Source organism: Rhinoderma darwinii, chromosome 2, assembly GCF_050947455.1.
Source record: "Rhinoderma darwinii isolate aRhiDar2 chromosome 2, aRhiDar2.hap1, whole genome shotgun sequence".
Lineage (NCBI taxonomy): Eukaryota > Metazoa > Chordata > Amphibia > Anura > Rhinodermatidae > Rhinoderma > Rhinoderma darwinii.
In genome coordinates, this window is record NC_134688.1 from 250,466,132 (window position 1) to 250,490,786 (window position 24,655).

At 40.0% G+C, this 24,655-nt stretch overlaps 2 protein-coding genes across 23 annotated transcripts in view; both read right to left on the reverse strand.

Moving 5' to 3' along the window:
• VAV1 (vav guanine nucleotide exchange factor 1) overlaps positions 1 to 6,562 on the reverse strand; it is an 89,510-nt gene extending 82,948 nt beyond the window's left edge. The window contains exon 1 of the mRNA XM_075853071.1: positions 6,359 to 6,562. Coding sequence (XP_075709186.1) covers positions 6,359 to 6,562 — 204 coding nt within the window. The remainder of the gene's footprint in view (positions 1 to 6,358) is intronic.
• A 518-nt stretch (positions 6,563 to 7,080) lies between these two features.
• Positions 7,081 to 24,655, reverse strand: part of LOC142742883 (microtubule-actin cross-linking factor 1-like) — a 236,195-nt gene continuing 218,620 nt past the window's right edge. For 10 of the 22 annotated variants that reach the window (XM_075853080.1, XM_075853095.1, XM_075853079.1 and 7 more), the window contains 22 exons: positions 23,925 to 24,095; positions 22,843 to 22,998; positions 22,536 to 22,742; positions 22,168 to 22,287; positions 21,843 to 22,012; positions 20,728 to 20,887; positions 20,438 to 20,632; positions 20,184 to 20,312; positions 19,901 to 20,044; positions 19,499 to 19,687; positions 18,933 to 19,047; positions 17,857 to 18,020; positions 17,588 to 17,750; positions 17,337 to 17,491; positions 17,172 to 17,246; positions 16,066 to 16,083; positions 14,999 to 15,116; positions 13,653 to 13,709; positions 11,492 to 11,703; positions 10,481 to 10,591; positions 9,043 to 9,157; positions 7,081 to 8,300 (listed from right to left, as the gene is read on the reverse strand). In XM_075853080.1, the coding sequence (XP_075709195.1) occupies positions 8,068 to 8,300; positions 9,043 to 9,157; positions 10,481 to 10,591; positions 11,492 to 11,703; positions 13,653 to 13,709; positions 14,999 to 15,116; positions 16,066 to 16,083; positions 17,172 to 17,246; positions 17,337 to 17,491; positions 17,588 to 17,750; positions 17,857 to 18,020; positions 18,933 to 19,047; positions 19,499 to 19,687; positions 19,901 to 20,044; positions 20,184 to 20,312; positions 20,438 to 20,632; positions 20,728 to 20,887; positions 21,843 to 22,012; positions 22,168 to 22,287; positions 22,536 to 22,742; positions 22,843 to 22,998; positions 23,925 to 24,095 (3,177 nt within the window). In that variant the 3' untranslated portion in view covers positions 7,081 to 8,067. The remainder of the gene's footprint in view (positions 8,301 to 9,042; positions 9,158 to 10,480; positions 10,592 to 11,491; positions 11,704 to 13,652; positions 13,710 to 14,998; positions 15,117 to 16,065; positions 16,084 to 17,171; positions 17,247 to 17,336; positions 17,492 to 17,587; positions 17,751 to 17,856; positions 18,021 to 18,932; positions 19,048 to 19,498; positions 19,688 to 19,900; positions 20,045 to 20,183; positions 20,313 to 20,437; positions 20,633 to 20,727; positions 20,888 to 21,842; positions 22,013 to 22,167; positions 22,288 to 22,535; positions 22,743 to 22,842; positions 22,999 to 23,924; positions 24,096 to 24,655) is intronic. The other 12 variants (XM_075853090.1, XM_075853093.1, XM_075853091.1 and 9 more) reach the window with 6 other exon arrangements.

Consider the following 24,655-nt stretch of genomic DNA (forward strand, 5'->3'; position numbering starts at 1 on the left):
GCCTCATTTATATTCACTTAATTACACGTTTAGTTTGGGCTTTTCATAGTCTGTGGCCCAGTTCACACTGTTTCTTTGGGCGCTGATTTTGACACAAAAACCGCGTCAGAATCCGCTCCAAAAAATGCTATTGAACAATACAACTTGCCATGCAAAAAACACAAGTCCTCATACTGCGGTTGATCAAAATAAATGCTGGGAGATGGTGACATCTCCTATGAAATACGCAGCAATTCTGTCCACTTTGCGCAGCATGAATTGGCATGCTGCGGTACGAAAAATATGCCCCGCAGTTAAATTTCTGGTTGGAAATTTTACGAGCCATGTGGATGAGATTTGTTAAATCTGCTGCTACTGTATACTGCTGCGTATTTTCCATCCGCAATTCCGGACAGAGAATACGCAGCAATTCCACTACGTGTGGACAAGCCCTAAAGCTTCTGTCACAGTTGGTTTGTAAAGCTCATCATAGGTTTTCTTCTGCCAGAAAATCCTGCTAAAATTGATTGGACTGTCTACAATCTAATGTCTATGAGCCTGGAAAGTCCTTGGATTCAGCAATAGCAATTTTTCTGGTCTAATCAGTAACAGTGGTGTCTGGCAGCTGCTTATCTCCCCCTACTACATCTAAATAAATAATAATAAAAAATAAAAGTTTTGAGTAATCTGCTGCACGCTACGCCTAGTTTTCTGTGTAGTATTTCGGCTTCCAAAATTTTACTATGTTTACGAGGCTCATGCACATGGCAGTATTACTGGTCTGTGCAAGATCCGTATACTTAGTGCCAAAGACCGGATCGAATCCTGTCCAGGAAACCCGATCCCAAAACGTGCAATTCTACTCTTGGCTCCAAATACAGTATATGGTTCCTGCAAAGAGCCTCATATGAATTCTGCATCCCCCAGCAAAAAGAAAAAGCAGTGCATTCATATACCTGTCATAAGGATCAGTCATTGTTCCTTTCTTCTGACACACTGGTCATGTACGGCCAACTTTTTTTGAACGTTTTCTGGCCATCTTTACTTATGCGACTCAAATATGCAGAAATACATTTTTAGAGTTATAGGGTTTGAATGGGTAGCCTTGAGATAACTCTCCAAGAAGTTTTCCAGGGGCTAACAAAGAAAACTAAAGAACTGTGTAAGAACCGCGGGTGGGATCCCCTTCAAATATAAAATGAAAAAAGGTCACAAGACAAGTAGTTGATCAATGTGAGTCCTGATACTCAGTCCTCGTGCAATAAGCTGTTATTAGCAGGGGAAGTGGATTTTTAGTCTTCATTTTTCCTGCAGCGATGCAACCGGGGATATATAGCACCACACAACACATGAAAAATAATGAAATCCATGGATGGATGAGTTGGGTCCCCTAAGGGACGAGACACTCTTTGCAGTGGGTCTCCCAGGCAAATAAAGGAGAGGGGGTCTTGACTGAGAGACCACACTCTATTGCACCAACATGACCTGAAAAAAAACGCTCAACCTTCTATCTGGGTTCTTTACTCTCCTTGTTCTAGAACTGAAATTACCCAGTGACTTGCTACCAGTGGAAAAGATTTAGAAGTAAGCCTTGTGGATAGTAGAAATACTAGGTTTGCTCGGGTAAAGGATGACCGACTGTACAGACTTTCTGCACACGGATTTGAAAGGTGCATATGGCCTTAGGCCTCATACACACGACCATACAGTATTTCCGGTCAGTAAATACTGCACGGACGGGCCGCAGAGTGTCACCCGCATTTGCGGACCGTACGCACATTAAAAAGTATAGGAGCACATATATGCAAATAATAGAACATGTCCTATTTTTTGCAGGTCATGTCTACGGTGTCCGCAGCCAATAGAAATTAATGGGTCAGTATTTTATCCGCCATTACAGATCCGTAATTGCGGATACAAATTACGGTTGTGTGCACGAGGCCATAGGCATATAAATTTTGAATAGCATACAAATTAAACTTAAATATATTACAATCATCAATGCCTAAAAACGGATCACAATATAATCCCAAATAATATTCAGCTCATCAATTAAGGCAGTGTGCACATTTTGGGTGCAGTGGTTGCATGTATTTTTTTGTTTCACCAAAAGCAAGGAGAATTATACTGGTTCGTTCAGATGAGACGGATTTGTTGAAAATATTTGGTGCATTTTCACACAAAACACAGTTATGAATTACGGTACAATTCCATGTGGGTCTTTAAAAATAAAAATCAGTGCGGATTCTAGGGCATGCCCATTATCTTGGGTATTTTTACAGATTTTCGAAGATTACTTGGCTAATCAACATGTAAGAGATGCAGACTTCAGATGCCACGTCTAAACATTCCCTAACTGAAAGCTTAAAGCTAGGTCTACATGCGACCAGTTTGTAAGAGTGGCAGCAATCACATATGAAGCTTTGACGTGCCTGAGAATCACAAGCAAAAAGTCACTATTTTAGCCCTAGGCCTTAAAGATAACTTCTAGTATGGATCCAATCCCACTGCTAAAACATAGGCAAAAAGCACCCAAATACTGCACAAAAAATATATTAAAAAAATGAACACATTCCTTTACGAAGCACACTACAGCAATTATTTTCTGCAACTCCCCTTCCCATATGAAAATGTGATGAAGTGCAAGGTAGTCCTATGTATTAACTTACCTGGTGCTTAATTTCATGGGTAACGGCTCTGTTCCGTTGGGTCACTTGATTTCTATTCGGACTCCCTGAATCCTACAGCGTCTGATGTGTGGACCTGAAATCAGTCTCTCAATGAAAGTCTGAGAGCCTCGATGTGTCTCAGACTTGCATTAAGAGATTGACCTGCCGGGTCCTTCAGCAGACATTGTAGGATTTGGGTGGTCAGAGCGGAGATCGTGTGACCCAACGGCGCCTACAGTGAAATAAAGCACCAGGTAAGCCAATACACCGGGCTATCTTCCACTTCATCACATTTCACGTGCCTTTCAACCTAATAAGACGTTTCTCTTTGAAGAAGCAATCACTTTCACAGCAGGCATGGTATAGTTGTAGGCACAAAGGAGAAACAAATTTGCAGAGTACCCCTCATAGTAACGTAGTACAGCAGCTTCATTATTCTCTTGTGAGCACCTATATTTAAGACAGGTTCACCAAGAATTGGGAGAGAATGCAGGTAACGTACCGTCGTTTTTTTGCTTATGTAGAGAAGAGAGCAGAGGAGCGTAACAAGATCTCTCACCATTGCTTACCTTCCCGAATCGATCATTAACATGCTTGGGAATATAAATGTAAACATCAGAGAGGTATCCAAAGCTTAGAACCCCCTCTATGGGAAAGTACAGAGAGCCACTAACAATCCATGTATTAATATTGTCACCCATTCATTTGAATATCCAGAATTTAATACATTAATTTGTTCCCCACAATATGTAACGTGTATGTAACACTGAACTTGACATCAGAACATTTTTTGCCATCTTGCAGAGGCGCACCTGCATGCTTTGGGCCAGTAAACTCAAACAATATTAAAATGCTTTTTACATTACACTAAAGGGTATATATATATATATATATATATATATATATATATATATATATATATATATATATATATATAAACTACTGGGTGGTCTAAAGTCTACGTTCAATTGTTCAATTTTACAAACCATTTTTTATTTGCTTTGAAGTCTGTTCCTTGTTAAAAGTAAAAACAAACTTGGGTCCCATAGGCTGTATTCAGGAACTGTTTCACATGGATCCTGAATAGGACACCTATACTGTACCTCTGTGTGCCTTCAATTTTACATTGATGTATACAGAGGTTGTGGTATTGTCCAATGCATTCTAGATTAGGTGGCATTGCTGCTAGGGGAGAATATGGTGGCACACGGAGAAACCAGTGTGTCTACTGGTCCAGTTTGTTCACTACTGTACAGATATTTTCTGTGTAAAATGGGTGCCCTATTACGGCTCTGTGCAAAATAGAGCCATAATGCAGCAGTGAGCATGAGGCCGTAAAGGGAACCTCTCAGCAATAATTCTGCCCATTCCGGCTTGATTGACGTTCATTACGTCATCTTCTGTCAGCCCGGTGGCTTCCAGTGCATGTGCAGTGCACCGATAAAGCTGGGGTAAGTACATCCAGCATCACTGTGCATGTGCCAGAAGTCCGCAGGCTGGCATTAGGAAACGGCCGCGGTCACTGTTCATCCGAACGGCTCTACCTTCATGACGCCAAAAAACTTATTTGCATAGGGCGCGTGCACGGTGCGGTGTTCAAAGGACATCTTTTTAAGAATACAGATACTGAATATTCATAGAGGGACATGTGTAGACCGCTATTTATACACGCTATAAGGCCCCATGCACGCGACTGTAGATTTAGTCTGTAATTGCGGTCCGCGATTACGGACCCATTCACTTCTATTGTCCACGGACACGGGCCGTAGAAACCTTCTGTAAAAATAGGACGTGTCCGTTTTTTTTTTATTTTACGGACCGTGCTCCCATACTTTATAATGGGAATATATGAAATGACTGTCCGCATAACCATGGACCGTGATTACGGGCACGGCCGTGTGCATGGGGCCTAAGGCAGTAGTGGTAGTTTGGGGCCTAAATACTCCTGACTGGTTTCCTTTAAATTTAAAGGGGTTTTCCCATGAAGGACATTTATGACATATCCACGGAATAGGTCATAAATGCCAGATAGACGCGGGTCCCAGAACGGGGCCAGAACGGGGCCCTTTATCTTGTGTCTATGTAATGAGGAAACTTCTATGATGGCACCACTGGCTATTTATACAAAATACTTCACATAGAAAAAAACATGTTTCTCTAAATTCTTTACCCCTCACAAGCTACATTTTCAAAATACCAGTCATTCTCTCATGGATCACTTTCATAACGCATCATGTGACACGAAAATCTCCAAATACATGCAATATGCTCCTGCTTCTTGTAAAACACATGTAAAACTTGGGGGTACTAAACTTCCCTATTCTACATCCTACATTATTTCCCCAATTTCTACACACCATAGGTTTCTTTCACGCGGCAGTATTTTGCATCAGTATTTAAAAGCCAAAAGCAGGATTGGAAAATAAATCTAGGAAGTATAATGGAAAGATTTAAACCTCCATGTTTTGGACCCACTCCTGGTTTTGGCCTCCAAATACTGAAGCAAAATACAGACTAAAATACTGCCGTGAGAGGCCTAAAAGAGTAGGCCTACTCTAGTTTTAAAAAACCCACTGTGCAATGCCCCGTAGCGCCGGTTTCCTACCACAATGTAATTGTTTGGGGTCTAAAAAAGGCCTATAAAAAGGTCACGCACTTACAAAGACGTAACTTGTCCTCTATGGGATGATGGTTGTAGTTTGAGGAACTGCATTGCAGTACTATATCGGCACCAATTCCAAACCACTGAATAAACATTCAGCACGCCATTTTCCATTGAATTGCTACGAAGAGTAAATGTACCCCATGCATTTTAAGTGGAATCACCAATAGTAGTACACTATGCCATACCAAATAGTGATGTAAACCAATAAACCATACCACCACTACTGTAGGTTCGTAATATTTAAATTTAGGTGTATGAACTGTACAGCACCAGGAAGTCTACTACAAGAAAAATAGTTTCCCCATCTTCCCCTTAGGGGATAAGAAGCTGTGCCAAGTAATTCATATATTAAATTAATCATTTTTGAATATCCAGGCAAAGCAAAAAACACTGGGATTAATGGATTATGCTCCAATTCGGAAGCTTGTGCTATTATGTACAATTTTAAGGAATCGTCCTAAATGGTTACATCCAAAAACCATGTAATTGAGCATAGGTGGTTGTGAATGTTGCTGCAAATCATATAGTCTGGGTTTATTCTAGAAATCTGCCTAAGCATCAAAGTGTTTTGCACGCATGCTATGATCCGTCTATGTAATGGGAGTGCACAAAGATCTAAACCTACATACGGAGGTGAAAAAAGCGCCCACTCGCCCACAATTGGAAACCGACATCTCAACCGCTTAATGGTTAGTCACAGTTATAAAAAAAAAAAAAAGATCCTAATACATGCCTGCATCTTATTAACTGGACAGACTAGTTTCCAAGTGTGAGAAAAGAAGTGATGGCATAAACTTGCTCTCACTGTGGCTTTCTGGATCAATGCTGAGAACATTCTCCCTTGTGCAGACATGAGAGCTTTGCTGCAGACTAAATAAAGGAAGATGGTGGCACAATAGAAGGATTAATAGTTGCACTAAATCACATGAAAACGTGGAGGCTGCTGACTGCACATTTATTATTGCATTCCTAGCACATATTTCTAAAACTATTTAATTATAGGCATACAAAGGTTACACAATGCGAGTATAACACTGGTCCATACCTGAGACATCTGTGGACGGACATTAATTTCACTCAAGTTGACACTATGAGGCATCAGGTTGTTAAGCAGTTGGCAGAGAAGGACTCCATCTCGTAGTGCTTGAGCCAGGTCACATACTTGGGCAGTGTCTAGAGTTACCCGATGACTAGGAGGGAGCACACGGCAGTCAATCAGCCATCGAGCACAATGCCTCCACAGCTCCATCGCCACCCTGGTGCCCAAACAGGTGGGATGGGTAAATCAGATTGAAAAAAACAAAAAGAACCAGCGATAACAGAGCAAATCTAAAGACACCAGTATACAAAAATATATTAAATACAGAAGTGAGAAGAGATGGAAGAGGCAGTACAAAGATATGGTAGCAGAGACCTCAGAGACATAGGCAGTCTCCTATCTCGGAGATGATACTTCGGCTGTCTAATGAGGAAGAAACGAGCTTGACTTCCTCTTCTGTAAACGACACGCCATAGCTATGTATGGTGTGAGCAGGCGTGACTAGTTTTAGCCTGCTCATGTGCACCCTGAAGTAAACTGGCAGATTTGTGCCTGAAGGAGATCTCTACGTTCATGTAAAAACACACATATTCTACCTAGTATAACAGATGCAATAGAAAGAGCCTAGATGATAAAAGACTGTGGAGTCCACTACAGAGAAAGATTTAGCCACCAGTATTCTGTGTATAAAACGTAAAGCTGGGACAAATGACAAAAGGCATAGGAGATATGTTGTTACTGCAAGCAATTTTAATACAAAAGTGTTGTTGTTTAACAGTTCATTGGTACAGCATCGTTTTCTGTCACAAAATAATTGAGAAAGTCACACAGCAGCCTGGTTAGAACTGGATATAATGACCGATAGCGGGAGGGATCCATCCAAGCTCGAACACTTCCACCCTACAGGGTCGGTCTGTCAGAGGACGCCAGCATACAAACGTAAGGAATTGTGCTGGTGAGTCCCCATTTATTGGACGCACAACTGTGAGTGTTTATTACAAAAATGAACATGTCACACAAATTCTAAGTGGAATGACCATTAAATAATAAATAAGAAAAATCCTAAGCAGATAAATAAAACAAATGTAGTTTACAATTAGAAAGAATCTGGCATGAGTGCAAAATGGCTGTGGAGAAGCATACGCTCATCCATGCTGCACCAGGATTACTATCACCTATGGCTGCTCCCACATTGTCCTTTTCAGCAGCAGTTGCTGCAAGAGACTGGATATCTTTATTATGTGGTCAAAGCAGAATGTGAAAGTGCTGTCAAAATCTTATTAAAATCTCATGTCAGTCTCTGATCCCTCTGTAATTTAATAAAGAATAGTTCATATACAAAACAGAGGGTTTCCCTATTAAAGTTTAGTAGTGTTGCCTCAGGATATTAACCCTAACAAAAAGGGTATCATACCGCACAAAATCAGATTAGCCGTCTACTCTCAAGTTTTACACTCCTTTGTTCTACTAGAGTCCCTGAATCTTACCAGGAATTCATACAAGGCTTTGTATCTACAGAAATATTCACATGGAAGTAGTAACATACAAAAACAAAAGAAACCGATAAGGCAGTTATAAACATTTGTCTTGTTTACATGTATAGACTATAGAAATGTCTCCATGGAGAATCCGCGTACATCCAGATGTACAGTGCATGGTAGAAAATGTCATGTTCTGCCCCATTTATACGTGCCAACGTTTTGCTTCAGTTAGGACTATCTCTTGGTGCCTGGAGTTTTAGGAGTGCTGGTTTTCTTGGACATGGTGGGTATTTTAGAAGGTTTAGACAGCCCTCTGCGGGATGGACCGCCGGCAGCGCTACTCTCTGAGGTGTCTGAACAAGCGGACTGTGTCTCAAGAAGGTCGAAGTCAGAAGCATCACTTCCCCTGCGGCTGCTGGCACGGCTTCCTGTACGGCTCCCAGCGCGACTGCCACTTTTCTTAGGATCTATAATAAGAATGTGAGGTTAATAGGGAGGACTCCGCGTATAACCATGACATCAGATTTGACACTGCTTAGAGCTTCCATTGTGGACATTTAATATTTTTTAATAACTTTTTTGGTTAATGTTTTAGATATTTTTTACCTACTTCTTATGTGCTTGAGGGACCTGTTATAACTGTACTCGAAAGCCGTTCAGGTTTAGTTAATAGGTCATTCAGAATAATATAGGCGACGCTCTTTTATGGGATAATTTGTCTGCAGGCTGTATCTTACCTTGTAATAAAACACTAGTGAGCAAAACAAAAACCGGATCCTCAACATGTAGAAAGCCTTAACGGACTTTAATGAAAGAAATCCAGCTCCTGTACGGTGTGTCAGTACATCCCTTGGGAAATGTCTGTTTGCATAGAAGTTAATTTTGGATTGGGCATAGGTTTACGCTTCCTTTTTTTTATGCAGCTAAACTTTACACATTAGAACTACAACGTCCATAATAGAACTATTAAATACTGTGTAGTATATTGTTCTCTTACAATGGGAGTCAATGGCACTTATATGCAATGGGCATACGCCTGATGAACACATCACCAAATGTGATGTGAACAGAGACTTAAAATATTTCCACCATTGGTTACGGCTTGCAGAACAATTTTTTTTGGGTTATAAACACGTACCAATAACCTCAAGTGACCACTGCCAGTGATGTGGTTTCAAATTTAAAGGCACTTCTTGGTAAATGACTTACCAGGTCGACAGGATTTGGCACCAGGAGGAGTGGTTCCAGACATGTCTCCTGTGAGGGAAGAGCGGCTCGTGTGGATAGCAGCTTTCTTCATTTTGCTGCTTTGTGTTGGCGTTACCTTACAAATACCCAAAAATAATAAATTACAAAGAGCAATAAAATGCATTAAACAGACTTACCACCAGTTTCTTTCCTGGTGTGCTTGTAGAACGTAAAAAATATTTTTTTTTCCCTGTTCTACTACTTTGCATAGAACAATACCATATAAGTCATTTTTAATTCATTTCTTAACTACAATGATCTATTTTTTAATGCATGGTCACTAGGTCAAGTTTGATACAACAAGAACTAATAATATAGAAATATGGTACTCTGAAAGTATAAATGCTGTAGGCAAAGTTTATACGTATATGTCCAAATACAGGTCACCGGGAAGAATGTCACATGTTTGACATATTATTGTTATTTGCTAGCGAGCTAATGCCATTGTGCTAGTTTCCCTACTATACTAAAAACGGTCATGTAAAGCTGGACCATATATTTGCCTATAGTAAAAATCATATGTAGGGTTAATTATAGTACTTATATCTATGACCAGCGTGTGAATTTTAAACTAACGGATTAAAGAAATAACCCTCTGCACAGCCACATGTCTCTCAATTGTTTTCCATGTTTGCTTGGCTATTCACCCATTCTAATGCCCTGGGGGCTGGGTTAGGGCTATGGTAGATCCGGTCATTGCTTAGGACAAATCAAATGTTACCAGACTGGACACGGTATATTTTCCATTTTACTGGTATTACTAACTTTGATATTTCTCTAATCTGTGTTAATAAAGGTTTCTCTACCCAATGTACCATAAACGAATACCCCAAAGCATTTATCGTAAGTAAAGGAAATCTTAATTCTGCAGTGGTGTTTACCAGTCAACATCCCGGATTCCCAAAATAAGAACTATTTTCCAGTTCATACAAATGAATGACTATGTCCACGTATATTAGACCATATTGTTAGGGAACTGCATACAAGTGACATTCATATACTCCAATGAGCATGCATGCAATCTTAGCATATTTTCTATTTTATTATATTTTGAGTCAACACCAATCTAAAAGAATTAAGATTTAGAATTTGCAGGAAATCTTAGTGTAATTAAGTATCATGCATTAATATCCAAAATGAAAACTCCATGGAAATTATAGTCTAGAAATTTTTTTTTTAGTTTTAACCAGTGTCTATGTCAACATGCCTTAATCCTTACAAATTCGAAGGAAATCAAAAATGGGAAAGTTGATTTTTTTGGATAATGACACAAGAATTGCTCATCCATTCAAAAGACAATTGTTAGTTCAATTCTGGAAAACATGATGAGGCAGAATGTTAGCAGGAAGGTGTCGCTTGGAAAGGGTGTAGGCTCTATTGTTGGAGGACCATACTCTACCTCACATGATGGGATCTGGTAGTCTGAGTATTCGGAGCCCCTAGAGGGCGTCCCAGCCTTGCTGTTTACAAGCCAGGGCTTCTCGTAACAGCGAGATGGCTGCTGTGGAGTCTGCGAGAGGGGCAAGGGCACATAGGACGGATGAGGGAAGCGAGCGAAGATGAAGAAGGGTGATGAGTTGTCACAAAAATGCAAACAAAAAAAATACATCTAAAACAAACAAAATCTGAACAAAAGGACTAGAGCAGACACTCCTATAACGTAGGTAAAGCAGTATTTAATGTCTAAAAAAAAAAAAGTCTAGAAAAGCTCATCTTTTGAAAAATAAAAATGGCAGCCCATTAATACCTGGCCATTCTCTTAGAAGCTCAAGTATATTTTTGCCTTTCAATTAAATTTTTATACTTTATCTTCTTATTTTGATTTGTCAACAATGTTTATTGAATATGTGTTACTCTTTTCCACCTGCTCCATATTCTTATGTCTGTCGGTTGTCAAGAAAAGGGTGCAGAGGGAGTAGAGTAACAGGACTCTAGGATCTAGAAAAAAAGGTTGCAAAAGTGCACCTGGCATTTAGTCTGTGTAGTGTGCCATGCGGTCTCTTGCATGACACTGACTGAAGGACCACTGTGCATTGAAGATGTACTTTATTTATACAGCCCTATGTTTCAAAATCTCTTCATCTCCAAACAGAACTTTTTTACCTAAATACTAAAAAAATACTTAAATGGTCAAATAGATTTTTAATTGCTCCCACTATTATACCTAAATCCAAAACAGTTTACCGTTATCAATATAATCGGATCTTAAAAACGTCATGAGTGGCATGACCTTAGGAATCTGCCAGTCTATGAATATAACAAGTCGTTTTCATATTTTAAAAGGTATATTGCATACAAACGCTAATGTGTGAGAACCCTGCAAAGCAAAAGATGATGCCCTTTGTACCCTCATGTTATATCCAATAATACATATGCTAGTGTCAGAATAATTGTTATGCACAAAACTCACCTTTGAACCACTTGCAGGAGTAGCGGGTGAGGATGGGACGGATGTACAACTATGGTTACTTTGGCTGGCACTGGAGCTTGACCTTGTAGGAGAGGCAGTTCTGGAAGACGGTTTTGACCTTCGCCCTCGTGACCTGAAGGGGGTCATTCCTTGGGAAACCCCCTCGGGTAGTATAAACTTCTCTCGCAGTTCGAGATTAGTCCTTCCCCTTGCTGAATAAATCAAGTATGCAGCGGTTACATCTTCTGTATCTTTCTCACTCGCAAGCAGCATGATGCACAAAGGTTATGGTCAGCAACTCACACATATTTAGTTCAGCAAAACAAGTTAATATCTAGCCAGCAAACATGTGTTAAGTGGGGTTGTTAGAGTTAAACATCACAGAAGCAACACACGGTTATGTAATTCCTGCATGGGTTCAGGGCAAATGTAGGTGTTATTTGGATTTGAAACCATATTAACGTAGAAAGGATAGAACCTTTCATGCCTAGAACACCTATACATTTAATAAAAACAACCACAGTATGTCATAATAGCATACAACTTTACATGGTAGGCAATAGATATCGGTAGAAGTGCGTTGCTTCATCCATAATCTAAATACTGGTGCCATGCTGCTTTCTGCCAATCCAACTTTGAGTCATATGACAGACTAGCTGATAATAGGGCCGAATTGTCACTGAACTGAGGGCAGAGAAGGGAAAAGAGGACTTGGCAGGACTGAAGTGTTGTAGTAATCATGCAGTATGCATATACCTTAGTGATTTGGGAGCTCTGGCTTGCGCGAAGAACAGACGCATACAATGTAGGGCTAATGCTTAGTACGCAATCACAGTGGCTGATATAGACATCACCTTTGCAGTGGTGCCTTTATTTGTATAGATGGCACAGCAATGCCTAAAGTGTAACTGTCATTTCATAAAACTTGATGTCATAGTGGCAGGTCACTAGTTTTGATTGGTGGGGGTCCGGGTGCTGAGACCCCCACCAATCTCTGAAACGAAGGGGCAGTAGCGTTCAGCCAAGCTCCGTGCCCCTTCAGCTGTAATGGGGTAACTTCGCCCGTTCTCGGAGAGGCGTGGCTAGCTGTATAGAAGTCTTTGAGCCTGCCTTCAGCTAACTCCATCTTTCTGGGAAATAGCCGAAAAGAGCCAAAGTTATCCCATTACAGCCAAAAATGCACAGCGCTTAACTGAGCACTTCTGCCCCTTTTTTTCATCGATCGGTGGGGGGATAAATAAATCCTAAACTAGTAGTGCAATCTAACAATTTCATTTTTCAGATCCTTACTACTACCATGAGATCTTGATTTTCCCGATGGGCAGCATCTACTCCTCTATCCCTAACATGCTTCCACTTGAGCCCCGACAGCCGATACTAGTGTTTACAAGATGCCTTTCATATCAGCACAACTAAGGAGGCATGGTCAACAGAGGATCATATACCCAAAGCTCACCCCCACATCCCGAGTGGTGCACATTCCAGCTTCTGTACTAGCACAGACTGCAGAGATGCTCTGATACAAATATAGGGGTGTGGAGCAGACCATTTAGGAAGGAGGAGTAGATGATGCAAGTTTGTAGGCTGCAGGTCCTGGGTCACGCAGGCAGTTGGTGACCCTGGCTGCTACTGAAAGAACAGTAAAGCACAGGGCGGTGGGGGGGGGGTCACTATAGCATCACGTGACCCAACAGAAAGAAAGCAACGCACTGATTTTTGGGATGACAGGAACATTTTAAAAAAAATTGTCAAAAGGACTGGCCTGGTTTTAAAAAATAGTTCATCGGAGTGCTTCTTTAAAGCTCCAGACACACGCTTCTGTTCTTAGTGGGAGTAGGCGCTCCTAAATCAAGGTGATAATGCTGCATGACTTAACCTTCATGACAGAATATCTAATAAACCGTGCCTTTTTTTTATTTCCTACTGCCATGTTATCATAAGAACAGATTGAAGTGGAAACCATCTCTAAGGTGAACCAAAAATAATGAGAAAATGAGCACTGCCTGGTAATTCCAAGTGGATATGTGAATATGTGGAGTAGGCATTGTCATTTTGTTTACCAAGGTAAATAGAATTGGAGCTCTTTTCTGGTGTATGATAAAACTTTGTGAGATGTTGCCTGTTATAACAATACGCACATCTACATAGCAAGAGCAGTTACCCAAACCTATGGATGAGACGGAATCGGTTCTCTTTAATTTAGTCCCTGGATGGTGAACTAAGAAGAATAAAGAGGTGCAGAGGGGAGAAATGGACAAGATGTAAGGCATGCAAAATGTACAGCCAATGACAAAATTCTCTATCAAGATATAGGTTTGAATTGAGTGGAAGGTGTAGACCATAGTTCCAAAACAAATCATCTCTCGAAAGAACAATAATATGTTATGAAGAGAAGCAGAGACCACACGCCACCAGACCCCGGATTAGGTCAGTAACTACATGTATTACTACAGATGCAAAGCACAGAATAGATGGCATGCTCCATGCAGCAGGAAACTCAACACATTTACTTCCCCTTTGTCCAAAATAAACCCATACTGCACTCTGGTGGCAGGATGTAAATACTATGAAGCACTTTTCATAATTGCCCTGTTAACACAAGGGGCAATGATCACGAACGAGCATTCATATGAACGCTCACTTACTAGATCATTGGCCCATGTAAAAGGGCCTTAAAGTAACAGTTGTTTTATTCTATATTAGATCAACAAACAAGACAAATACCTAATGTGTACCAGAATACCGAAAGCTTAAAGGGGTTTTCCCATAATTAATATTTGTCACCTAGCCACAGGATAGTTGATAAATGAATGATCGCTGGGGGCCCCACCACCAGGACCCCCACCGATCTCTAGAACAGGGGTCTCGACCCCTGTTTCTACTCACTGCATGATCTCATTTTGAATGGAGCGGTGGTCGACATGAGCATTGCCGCTCCCTTCAAAGTCTATGGGAATTATCGAAACAGACTACGGCTGCACTCCGCTTTTTCCATCGGCCCAAAAGGCATTAAATGAAGTGGCAGCGCACAGGTGCCACTACCACTCCATTTAAAATCCTCCATGCGTTTGTGCAGTGAGGAAGAACGGGGTCGGGACCCCCGTTCTAGAGATCGGTGGGGTTCCCAATGGTGGGATTGGGGATAAATGTTAATTGTGGGAAAACCCATTTAAGAGACTAGATGCAATAGTAGCCCACTGGACAGATACTGTAGACATGCTAAGTTTGGGGCTCTGGTGGGCAATGCAAATTGTATTTCAAGGCAGAGGCACCATTACAAAGAAGGCTATTTTCCATCCAGTCAGGATCAGTGTTTCATTTTTGGAAGGGACAGCCCTTTTTTAGTTTTTACTTTAGTTAGTTTTCTGTATACCAATATTGAAGTATTGAAGAATATTGAAATGCCATGCAAAAATGAAATTACAACCCTAAATACCGCATGACCCAGTCTTCAGGACAAAAAAAATAATTAGAAAGTTTCCATTTTTAAACAGCAGAAATTCTTACCTCGGCAAGGATCGTTTTTCACCAAAAATTCATCTAAAGCCATCCAGCCTCCTCCAACTCGGACCATCACTGTGCTGCGCAGTATACGTACTAAGCGCAACTGCTGAGAGTCTCCAAACTGTAAAAAGCAAATAACTTCTTCTTTACAGCTGATCTTTTAAAGCCTCAAGTAAGGGGCATGCATGCCAAGTCACCCATATATTAATGCAGGCATATATATGTAAATATATACGTCAATATGTGTATGTTCATAAATTCATTGCAGAAAATGAATGTACGAGTGTACAGACACATATTAGAGAATGAATCTTGCTGCAGATTTGGAGAAAAAGCTTCAGTCCTAGAGCTTTACGGATCAACTCTTCAGCATATTAGTCACAAATTATATCCAGGAAAATCTGGCTAGAAGTTACAAGAAGCTTATCGTTCTCCTTTGATCTGCTAGGGTGTAAATATGAGGCATCTACACCCCCAATGATTATTTGTATGATTAGTTATGGAAATAGAGTTAGTCCCAAACTGGCATTGCCGTGAAAAGTAATTCAGTCACATGACTAAATGATGGTAAAATGAGAGTTGATGACATGCTTATGCAGCGGCCAGGCTGATGGGCTCCTGTAAGATCTACGTCCCAGCATTTCATTTTATAGATCATTTTTCTCAATGGGGACGACGACTTTTATTGTGATTTAATCAGAAATCCGCTAATGGGACTTAAAGGGTCCCACAATTGGAACTTTACAGGACATCTCACAAGTTCCCAGTCACCTTTAGCTGCGAGGAATATCATGAATAGCATGCATCTATGTAAACACCGCAGGAATTAATATAGCTGTTCAGTCTGACATGCAGACCCATTCACACAATAAGCAGTGTCCACATTGAGCGTTGTGGGTTTATTTGCGTTAAAGAAAGGTCTGTATGCATCTCCTAAACGTCTTAGGTAAATCTATGATGATTGGCAGAATTTTACCATTATCACGACAATAAGAAAAAAGGAATTAATTTAGTATGTAAGCATGTGATTATTTGGGCAGAAAAAAAGGCAGCATCAGAATACACTGTACCTGGTTCCCTAGGAAGAACTACACGAAAGCACAAGGAGAAAGAAAAAAATACTTTTTAGTTTAACAAACAGCAGTAACAGAACAGTATATTAGTGACACAAACATGTACTGCACCAAGTGTAAATATCACTATTTATTGTCATTTTTCTTTAAAGGGCTTGTTCCACGATTAAATAGAAGATTTCAGATCGTGTAAAACATAATTATTTTTTTTCAACTAGAATAATTTAAAAAAAATAAAAAATGAATGCTCTTAGGTCTAGATATTGCTCAGAATTACAATGGCGTTCCCTGGTGTTTTTTTTTTAATCCCTCTCAGAACTTCCACTGAGTCCCACAGGCAGCAGAGTGATTCCGGCTAGTGTGCTGCTCAGCTAACGGGAATTGGCACACTTGAAGCGTCGTCTTGTCAGCAGCGGCGATCATATTAAGTGGACATTCTTAGAAAGGAATAAAAGAACACCAGGGGGTGCCATCACAAGTATGTAACAGCAAAATCTAGACACAGAATCTAAAACAAAAATGTAAAGTTATTCAAATTGAAAAACTTGTGTTTTGCATTATGTTACAGAGGAATGTACAATTCATTTGTGGAACAACCCCTTTAAATTGGTGGGTCACATCAACAAATGGGTATGTTCTCTATACTTTAAAGGAAGCCTGTCACTAGATTTTGGGGCACTAAACCACCAATATGTCATTATACTGCTACTCCTGAGATTAATCCAACGGCATCTTGCACATGCTCAGATGAAGCCGAGGCTGGTACGCCTGGATTCATCTCAGGACTCTACTCTGGTAATTTACATACAGCGCACGCTGTATTAGAAGTTTGTTAAACAAAATGCTAAAAAATACCGTTTTGCGCGGGGCATGTTTAGGAGATTAAACCCAAGCAGTAAAACATGCTGGTGGTTTAGTGCCCTAAAATCTAGTGTAAGGTTCCCTTTAATTACACTTAGACTACAGAACATCTGCTAACAACAAGAGGACGTTTTCATTGTACACAAGATTTTTCCTCATATTCACCTTCTAACATATGCCCTTTCATAAACCGTAAACCTACCAAAGATTCACAATTTTCACAAACTGAAAACTTTGCTCACCCTGTATTTATTCTCCCCAATCTGTTCCACCTGGAATCTCTTGGCACATTTGCATTGTGCCACCTGCCTGGTGACCTGTAAAGAAACAGTAACAGATAGGAGTATTAACAAATAAAGGCTACTAGAAAGTGACAGTATCCTTGTCAATAGAAGATAATCACTTACCTCATCCTCGATCTTATCTGCATCGGTAGTTGGCCGATAAGCATCTTTATTGGGATGAAGGGCAGCTACAAACTCATAATAATCAATGTATCCATCACCATCCCGGTCAAATATATCTGCTACAGCTGTCATTTCAAGTTTTGTGGTTGGAAATTCTACAGAAGAAATATTGCATTGGTAATCGAACAAAGGGGATACACTTTAAAGATTCTGCACCAACATGTATAAATCCCTTGAACCGGTCTACTTACTGGATGCCAATATTCCATCAATAAATTCTTGTCTGGTAATTTTCCCATCCTGGTCCTTGTCTATGCGGCGGAAGAAATCCATGACCCGAGATTTCTTGTGATTCATCCATCGCATGTATTTTTTCCTCCAGATATCAAAGTCAAAGTTGGCAAATTCTTTTAACTAAAAGAAAGAAAAAAACAAAAAAAAAACTTTAATAACCATTCTCAGAATGAATAGGTTAAGTGGCAAATGAGCAGGGAAATTAAAAAAATATTTTTCACCATACCTCTTCCAACCTGTCTAGAGCATCATTGAGCTTCCGCTGTCTCTCCAATGCTAATAACCACACCTGCTGCCAACGGGCAGAAAGTTGATTGACCCTTGGGTTCTTGGTCTCTGACTGAGAGGGCATCTGAAAGACAGGTGTTGTGGACTGCACTGTAGGCTTCCCTGCAAAAAAAAATAAAAATAAATAAATGAATGAAAATTATTATTTAATGCAGTACAAATATAATTCACATCCATTTCAACCCTTTTCCAACATTATGAGGAAAACCCCGACAAACAAGGCTCCCAATCAGAATATTGCACTTAAAGCATGTCAATGTCTGTATTGCTATTTTGGGTAAAATTATATAGTATAGTTATCAGGTGACTGGTTGATCTATGATCGCACATTCATGAATTTCAGGAACTTTGGTTCTATGTTTAAGGGGTTGTCCGAGATACCATCATATTTTCAAAAACCCCTTTAATGCATGTAATTTATAAATGTAAATACATTTGTAATATAATGACATTTTCCAAAGTGGCCCCGTTTCCAGATCCTGCCGTGGGGAACTTGACGGGTGACGTCACTCTCTACACTGGCTCTGCCGCTTTGTTGATCTTGAATTCTTTGCCGGCTATACGACACGTCACTTGTCACGTGGTGTATATCGGCTTGTTCTGCGTCACAGCCCGTAACGCGCATTCGCTGCCACTGCTGTTCTCGAGATAACAGCAGGGGCTGCGCATGCGCGTTACAGCAGAACAAGCCGATATACACCACGTCACAAGTGACGTGTCGTATAGCCGGCAAAGAATTCAAGATCAACAAAGCAGCAGAGCCAGAGCAGAGAGAGAGAGACACATCACCCGTCAAGTTCCCGACGGCAGGATCTGGAAACGGGGCCACTTTGGAAAATGTCATTATATTACAAATGTATTTACATTTATAAATTACATGCATTAAAGGGTTTTTTGAAAATATGACGGTATCTCAGACAACCCCTTTAAGGCATTTATAAATGGAATATGAAATCTGAAAAAACTTCATTGAACAGTAACACCACGACTTAAAAAGTTACAATGCCCACTCACTGGCTCGGGTCTTGTCATTGAACGAGGAATGGTTAGGGTCTGTTGTCTTCCTCTTGTATGTCTTTGTAACTCTATCCACATCTGGTTGCTTCTGAGTCATTTCCTCCATAAACAACTTCAAAAAGAATAAATACAAGCCTTGTTACATGTCTTTTGCACCCATGCTTTACCGGAACTATACTTATATAGATTTGTGCCCCTCAATACGATGTGGAATGGTAGGCTTTATACATGGTCTACTGGATCTGATTTTCTGACCGGCTTTTTTTCCCAGTTTAGTGCGCGGATTAGTGAGATGCTAATTTTTTAACATTGATGAGAAATTAAAACCAGAAAAAACACTTGCCTGTAAAGAGGCTCCAACCATAGCAAAATATCAATGTGCTTAAATAAGCAGTCAGATAGTCATCTTGATATGTCATGAGTTTATATTCTTACGTGATATCCAGAATTACAATATATTTATTTATACAGTGCCGTTAATGGGGTTATCCGGGTTATTAAAATTGATGGCCTATCCTTTGTATAGGCCATCAAAACTAATACACAACCAGTGTGTAAATTACCTGATGCTCAGAGATAAGAGCCTTGACTTGTTCAATGTTTTGAGGCATGGGCTCCTGATCCCTTTGGATGAGTGTGGTTTCTGCCCATTGGATCCATGATAGCAACTCATCCAGTAGGTCAGAATTGGAAATAAGATCAGCAAGAGCTGCTTGCAACCTTTGTTGGTGCTGATTCCCCCAAGTCAGAACCTTAATAGTTGAAATGATTGAATATAGTTATATTGTTATAAGGTTTAAAAACTTGAACAAGGACTAAATAATGAATGCATCAAATTGCCACATAATAACCAACTGTGCTTATTTATTACGACACACGTAGGAATATTTTCTATTTGTACACTGCTTTTAGTTAGGTTTGCATTGTGGACTATGAATTTATTAACAATAAATATCTTGTTATACCTCCTCGAATCGTGCTCGGATGATGGTGATCCAGTGCTTGACTGTTGTGATACAGTCTGGGTGGCATACAATTAGAATCCTTTCTCCCATGCTGACAGCTGTGTTCACATCTACCTGTTTCTCTTCTACTTTATTCATGAATTCCTAAAGAAATAAACAGGTAAATGTTTGAGACAAGCAACCAACCTAGAGCAAATGCACAATTTCCCTACATGATATACAATAAAAAGGCCAAAAATATTTACTCAAACCGCAATAAAAACACCACTATAATTTTTTTTACCTTATGAACGTCAATAAGTGATTGCAATGCCTCAGCATCATCTGGAAGAGCACCCCGAAAACGCAATGTCTGTTCTGCCTCTGAAAGCCACTCCAAGAGCATGTGGACAGTACTACGGAACTCCTCAGCCTAAAGGGTAAAAATATAATGAAAACTTTACTAAGCAAATTCAAAGAGTTCTATGTTACAGTAAATGTGCTGCAAAGATTTGTCTATATTTTCGTCATTCTCTTGTAAGTCATTGCAAGATTTACCTGCTTTAGAGCTTGCTCCAGACGGGTCTGTTTAGACACCGACAGTTTGCAGACAGTGTCCCAGCGCGTGCCAAGCTCCTGGAGTTGAACCCTTACCCAGGTAGTATCCTCTCTGCTACTGTCAAGCAGTTCCCGAGCAGAACGTTTTAGAGCTTGAACGCTGCTAGTTCTCTTCCCAAGCTCTTTCTGGAAAACCTTTATAAATAAACAAATAAACAAAATGAGCACATAGAAAATTAAGGTCTAATTATAGCTAATATTTTATGAATAAAGACACTTAAAAGCATTACTTTATGGGCATCCATCAAGTTCATTACAAGGTCCAAATCTCCATGCACAGGCTGATCTTCTGCCAACTGAGGTTCCACCTTGTATAACCAATCAACTAGCGCCTGTAAAGCGTCCATAAACTGGCCAGAGAACAGCAAAGCTTCCTCCAGCTTATGCTGTCTGTGAAGAAAGATACAGTACAAGTTCTGAAAATTGTTTACATGGAAATCTTCTAACCACATAATGGATACCACTTATTTCATGCAAAAATAAGAATAGAATCTGACAGCTCAGATAGCAGTTATTCACCTTGGAACAACATTTTACAGTATGTGCGATTGTCTAAGTGTTATATATATATAATTGTATTTTTTTAGTAAGCAAGCACGACCCTCTCTCCTTCTGTTTATATTGGAAGTCTGTACGTCATTGTATTTCTCTGTACACTGTAACTTATTGTACGACGATGTGAAAAATGTTTGATGGTATTGCAGCTCATCTCCATTCAAGTGAATGGGGCTGAACTACATTACCAACATACAGACCATGGATAGACATGGCGATGTTTCTGGAACAAAGACAACCTTTTTTTTTTCTAATGCTGGATAACACTTTTAATACTGGCACACCATGTGTCGGCAAGTCAAGAATGCATAAGATTCAATAAAAGGGTGCATGTCCTGTTGATGAACCTGGCAGAGGCTAAAACAATGCCAATGTCTTACTAAAATAGCGTAAAATGTTCATAATGGAATCGCTGAAGTCTCGTCCACTTTATCGGACATATTTGGTGTGCGTTGGAAAAAGTGGTGCAGGGGCTTTATAAATAGGACATTCGACCCAAACAACATTTTTCAGATAGCTGGGAGAATTCAGCTATGAAGACTCTTGTATTGAGAATGCAGTTCTGGACTATAACAGAGGCTGTAACTTAGAAACAAGAAAAGATAAGTAATGTCATTTTTTTTTCCAAAGCGAACTTCTTATGCAAATTAATTATGTGATGAAATTTAGAGACTATGTAAAGTAGACCGTTTAATACATACAGGTAATGTCCTGGATGTACAATGGCAGATAAGCAACCAGCCGATAACCCTTAGGTTTAATGTAACAAATGAAATGTGTAAAACATTACCTTTCAACTGATTTTCCACACACTGTGTCCCATTTATCCCTTACTTCTCCAAGAAGATGGTCTAGTTTCTGCATATCATCACTCAGTGAGGCCTTTTCCTTTAATGCACGTCCTGTCCTGACAGTTGTGTCATAAACGGGCTGTTTACTTCCTAATGTTTTCTGGAATTCCTGTTGTAAGAAAAAGGCGTCTTTGGTTTCAAGGCAAAGGAAGATCCACAAGTGGTAAAAACCCAAACAAAAAACCAAACAAACAGTAAAAAGAAACCAGGGTGGCATATAACATTCATATGGAGAAGTTTATAACAGGCCATAGACCATCTAACCTTGTGCTTAGAAAGCTGTAATTTAATCTTGTCTGGATCATTGGAGATTTCCAGTTCAGAATCCAAACGATTCTCTGCTTCCTCCAACCAGTCAACCAATTTCTTCCAGGCTTCATGGAACTAGACCATAAAACACAGAAATACCTTTAACAGTAATGCGCCAGTTTCAGTAGACAAATAGATAAACATCTTCCGTTCTTAACCCTTTAATGCAGACAAAACTGTATAAATCATTTATTCAGGAAAGCTATGAAACGAATTGCACTTAATTAAAAATGCAGATTACTTTTAAAGTTGGTAAAGGCTGAACAGCAATCAGATACAAGAAATAAATAGTGGTTTTCATTTTCCCTGCTGCCTATACAAACCTGCTTTGCTCTCTTCCGTGCATCATCCAAATAACGCCCTCTCTCCACGGATCTCTGAACCACCTTTTCCCATCTAGACTGGACACTAAGCAGGAGATTCTTTATCAGGACAACATCCTGCTTCTGACTGAGAAACTTTAGTTGGTTACCGGTTTTGTCCAACTCAATAATTTGCTCACGATGTACATTAACCTCATTTACAAAAATCTAAGACAAAAAAAAAGAATTAGACTCTAAAAGCAATTATAGCCATTGGGAAGAAAAAAAATGAGGGAGCAATTAATAATGGTATTTTGCAAGAAATAACCTTATGCTCATCAATCTGAAAAAGAACAGTGTCCAGGATGAGACTAGGCGGAGGTGCAATATTCAGGCTCTGCTCAGCTTGTGTCAACCAGTTGATAAAGTCTTGCAATGAATTCTGGAAGTCTGTGGCTAGGCTGAGAGCTTCTTCCAATTTAGCCTGTTGATATAAAGAACTCACATAATCAAAACCACATCATACCTTATAAATGATCTTTACAGGACTTCAGCGCTTATTTATCGGCAGAAATCTGCCAGTGTAAAAGCACCCGATCGACGAAATTGCACGTCGACCATCGCTCATTAAAGAGAATCTCTCACCACAATGTTGATGCCCTCACTGACAGCAGCATAATGTAATGACAGACGCTGATTTCTGCTTTAGTGTTATGTCTCCGTGTAGTTTTTGTAAAACTTACAGTTTAATTGATGCAGCACTCATCGCGCTGTGAGGAAGAGACCTTGGTATTCATAGGCTGCCACCAGCGCCGCCCTCCCAATGTGCATAGGGAGAAAACGGTCATTTAGCGGTGGGAGGGCAGGGTTAGCTGCACCTCATGAGTACATCAGACTCTTCCTCACAGTGCGATTCGAGTGCTGCAACGATTAAACTGTACGTTTTACAAAAACGACACAGACATAACACCATCCATTACGCAGAAATCAGTGTCTCTGTCACTATGTTATGCTGCCCTCAGTGAGGGCAGCAAGAAGGTGGTGACAGATGCTTCTTAACCTCCATTTACATAGAGCAACCATTGCACAGTAAGGGGACGAACTAGATCATTTGCCTCTATGCAGTTTGTATGGTCAGCAACACATGCCCTGTTTATACAGGAATACGTGCTGCCGCATAAAAGCTGCGATCGGCTGACAATCGGCTGATCGCTTTTACACGGGCTAATAATCTTGGAACTATTATCGGCCGGTGTAAATGGGCCTTAATGCAATGCTAAAATAAGCCATATCTACATACACATTTATTTATCACATGTAAAACTCAGCCATAAAACCACACGCAAACAAGACGGAACAGACAAAACGAGCATGGAATACAGAGCACTTCCAAACCGGTCACAAACGTACCTTCCTCTCCTCTACTTTGTTGTTAATGTTTTGCCATTTTCTCTTTAGGAGAACCACATTCTGGTCGGTGATGGAACCTGCAGAATCATCTCGACTCAAAACCATCAGCTGCCCCTTGTCCAGAAGCTGTTTATATAGCTCTTCATTTGTTTTCACTTCAGCAAACAATTCCTTCAAAGATAAGGGAGTTGTGTTATTTATTTCTGTTGCCTATATTCTGCAGCGCTGGACGGATTCTCATTCACATCTGTCGCTCTCTCCAATGGGCTCACAGTCAAATTTTCCTATCTCAGACACCCAATTTCATAGGAAGCCAATTAACTTATCAGTATGTTATAGCCGTGTGGGAGAAAATGCTAACTCCATCCAGATGTTGTCCTAGGTCAGATTCATACGCAGGACACCAATGCTGCAAGGTAACAATGCTATCCACTGAGCTGTCCTGTGATCCCTCTATATAAAGACACATAAATGTCTACGGTGGGAAATCTAATGAAATACCAGATTTGATTCTTTGATACAGAGCCCATTTTGTTCAAGGCTATGTGCACCTTTGAATGGAATTTTATTTTTTATTAAATCAATGTCGTGTTTTTAAGCACTTTTCGGATTGACTTATTTTTTTTACTTTTTACCATACATCTTTGTATCATGTATACGAAGAAACTGTATTGTTCTCCCTCAGCCGATTCCATCAGTTCAACTGAACTGACGGCTTGGGTAGGAGCAGT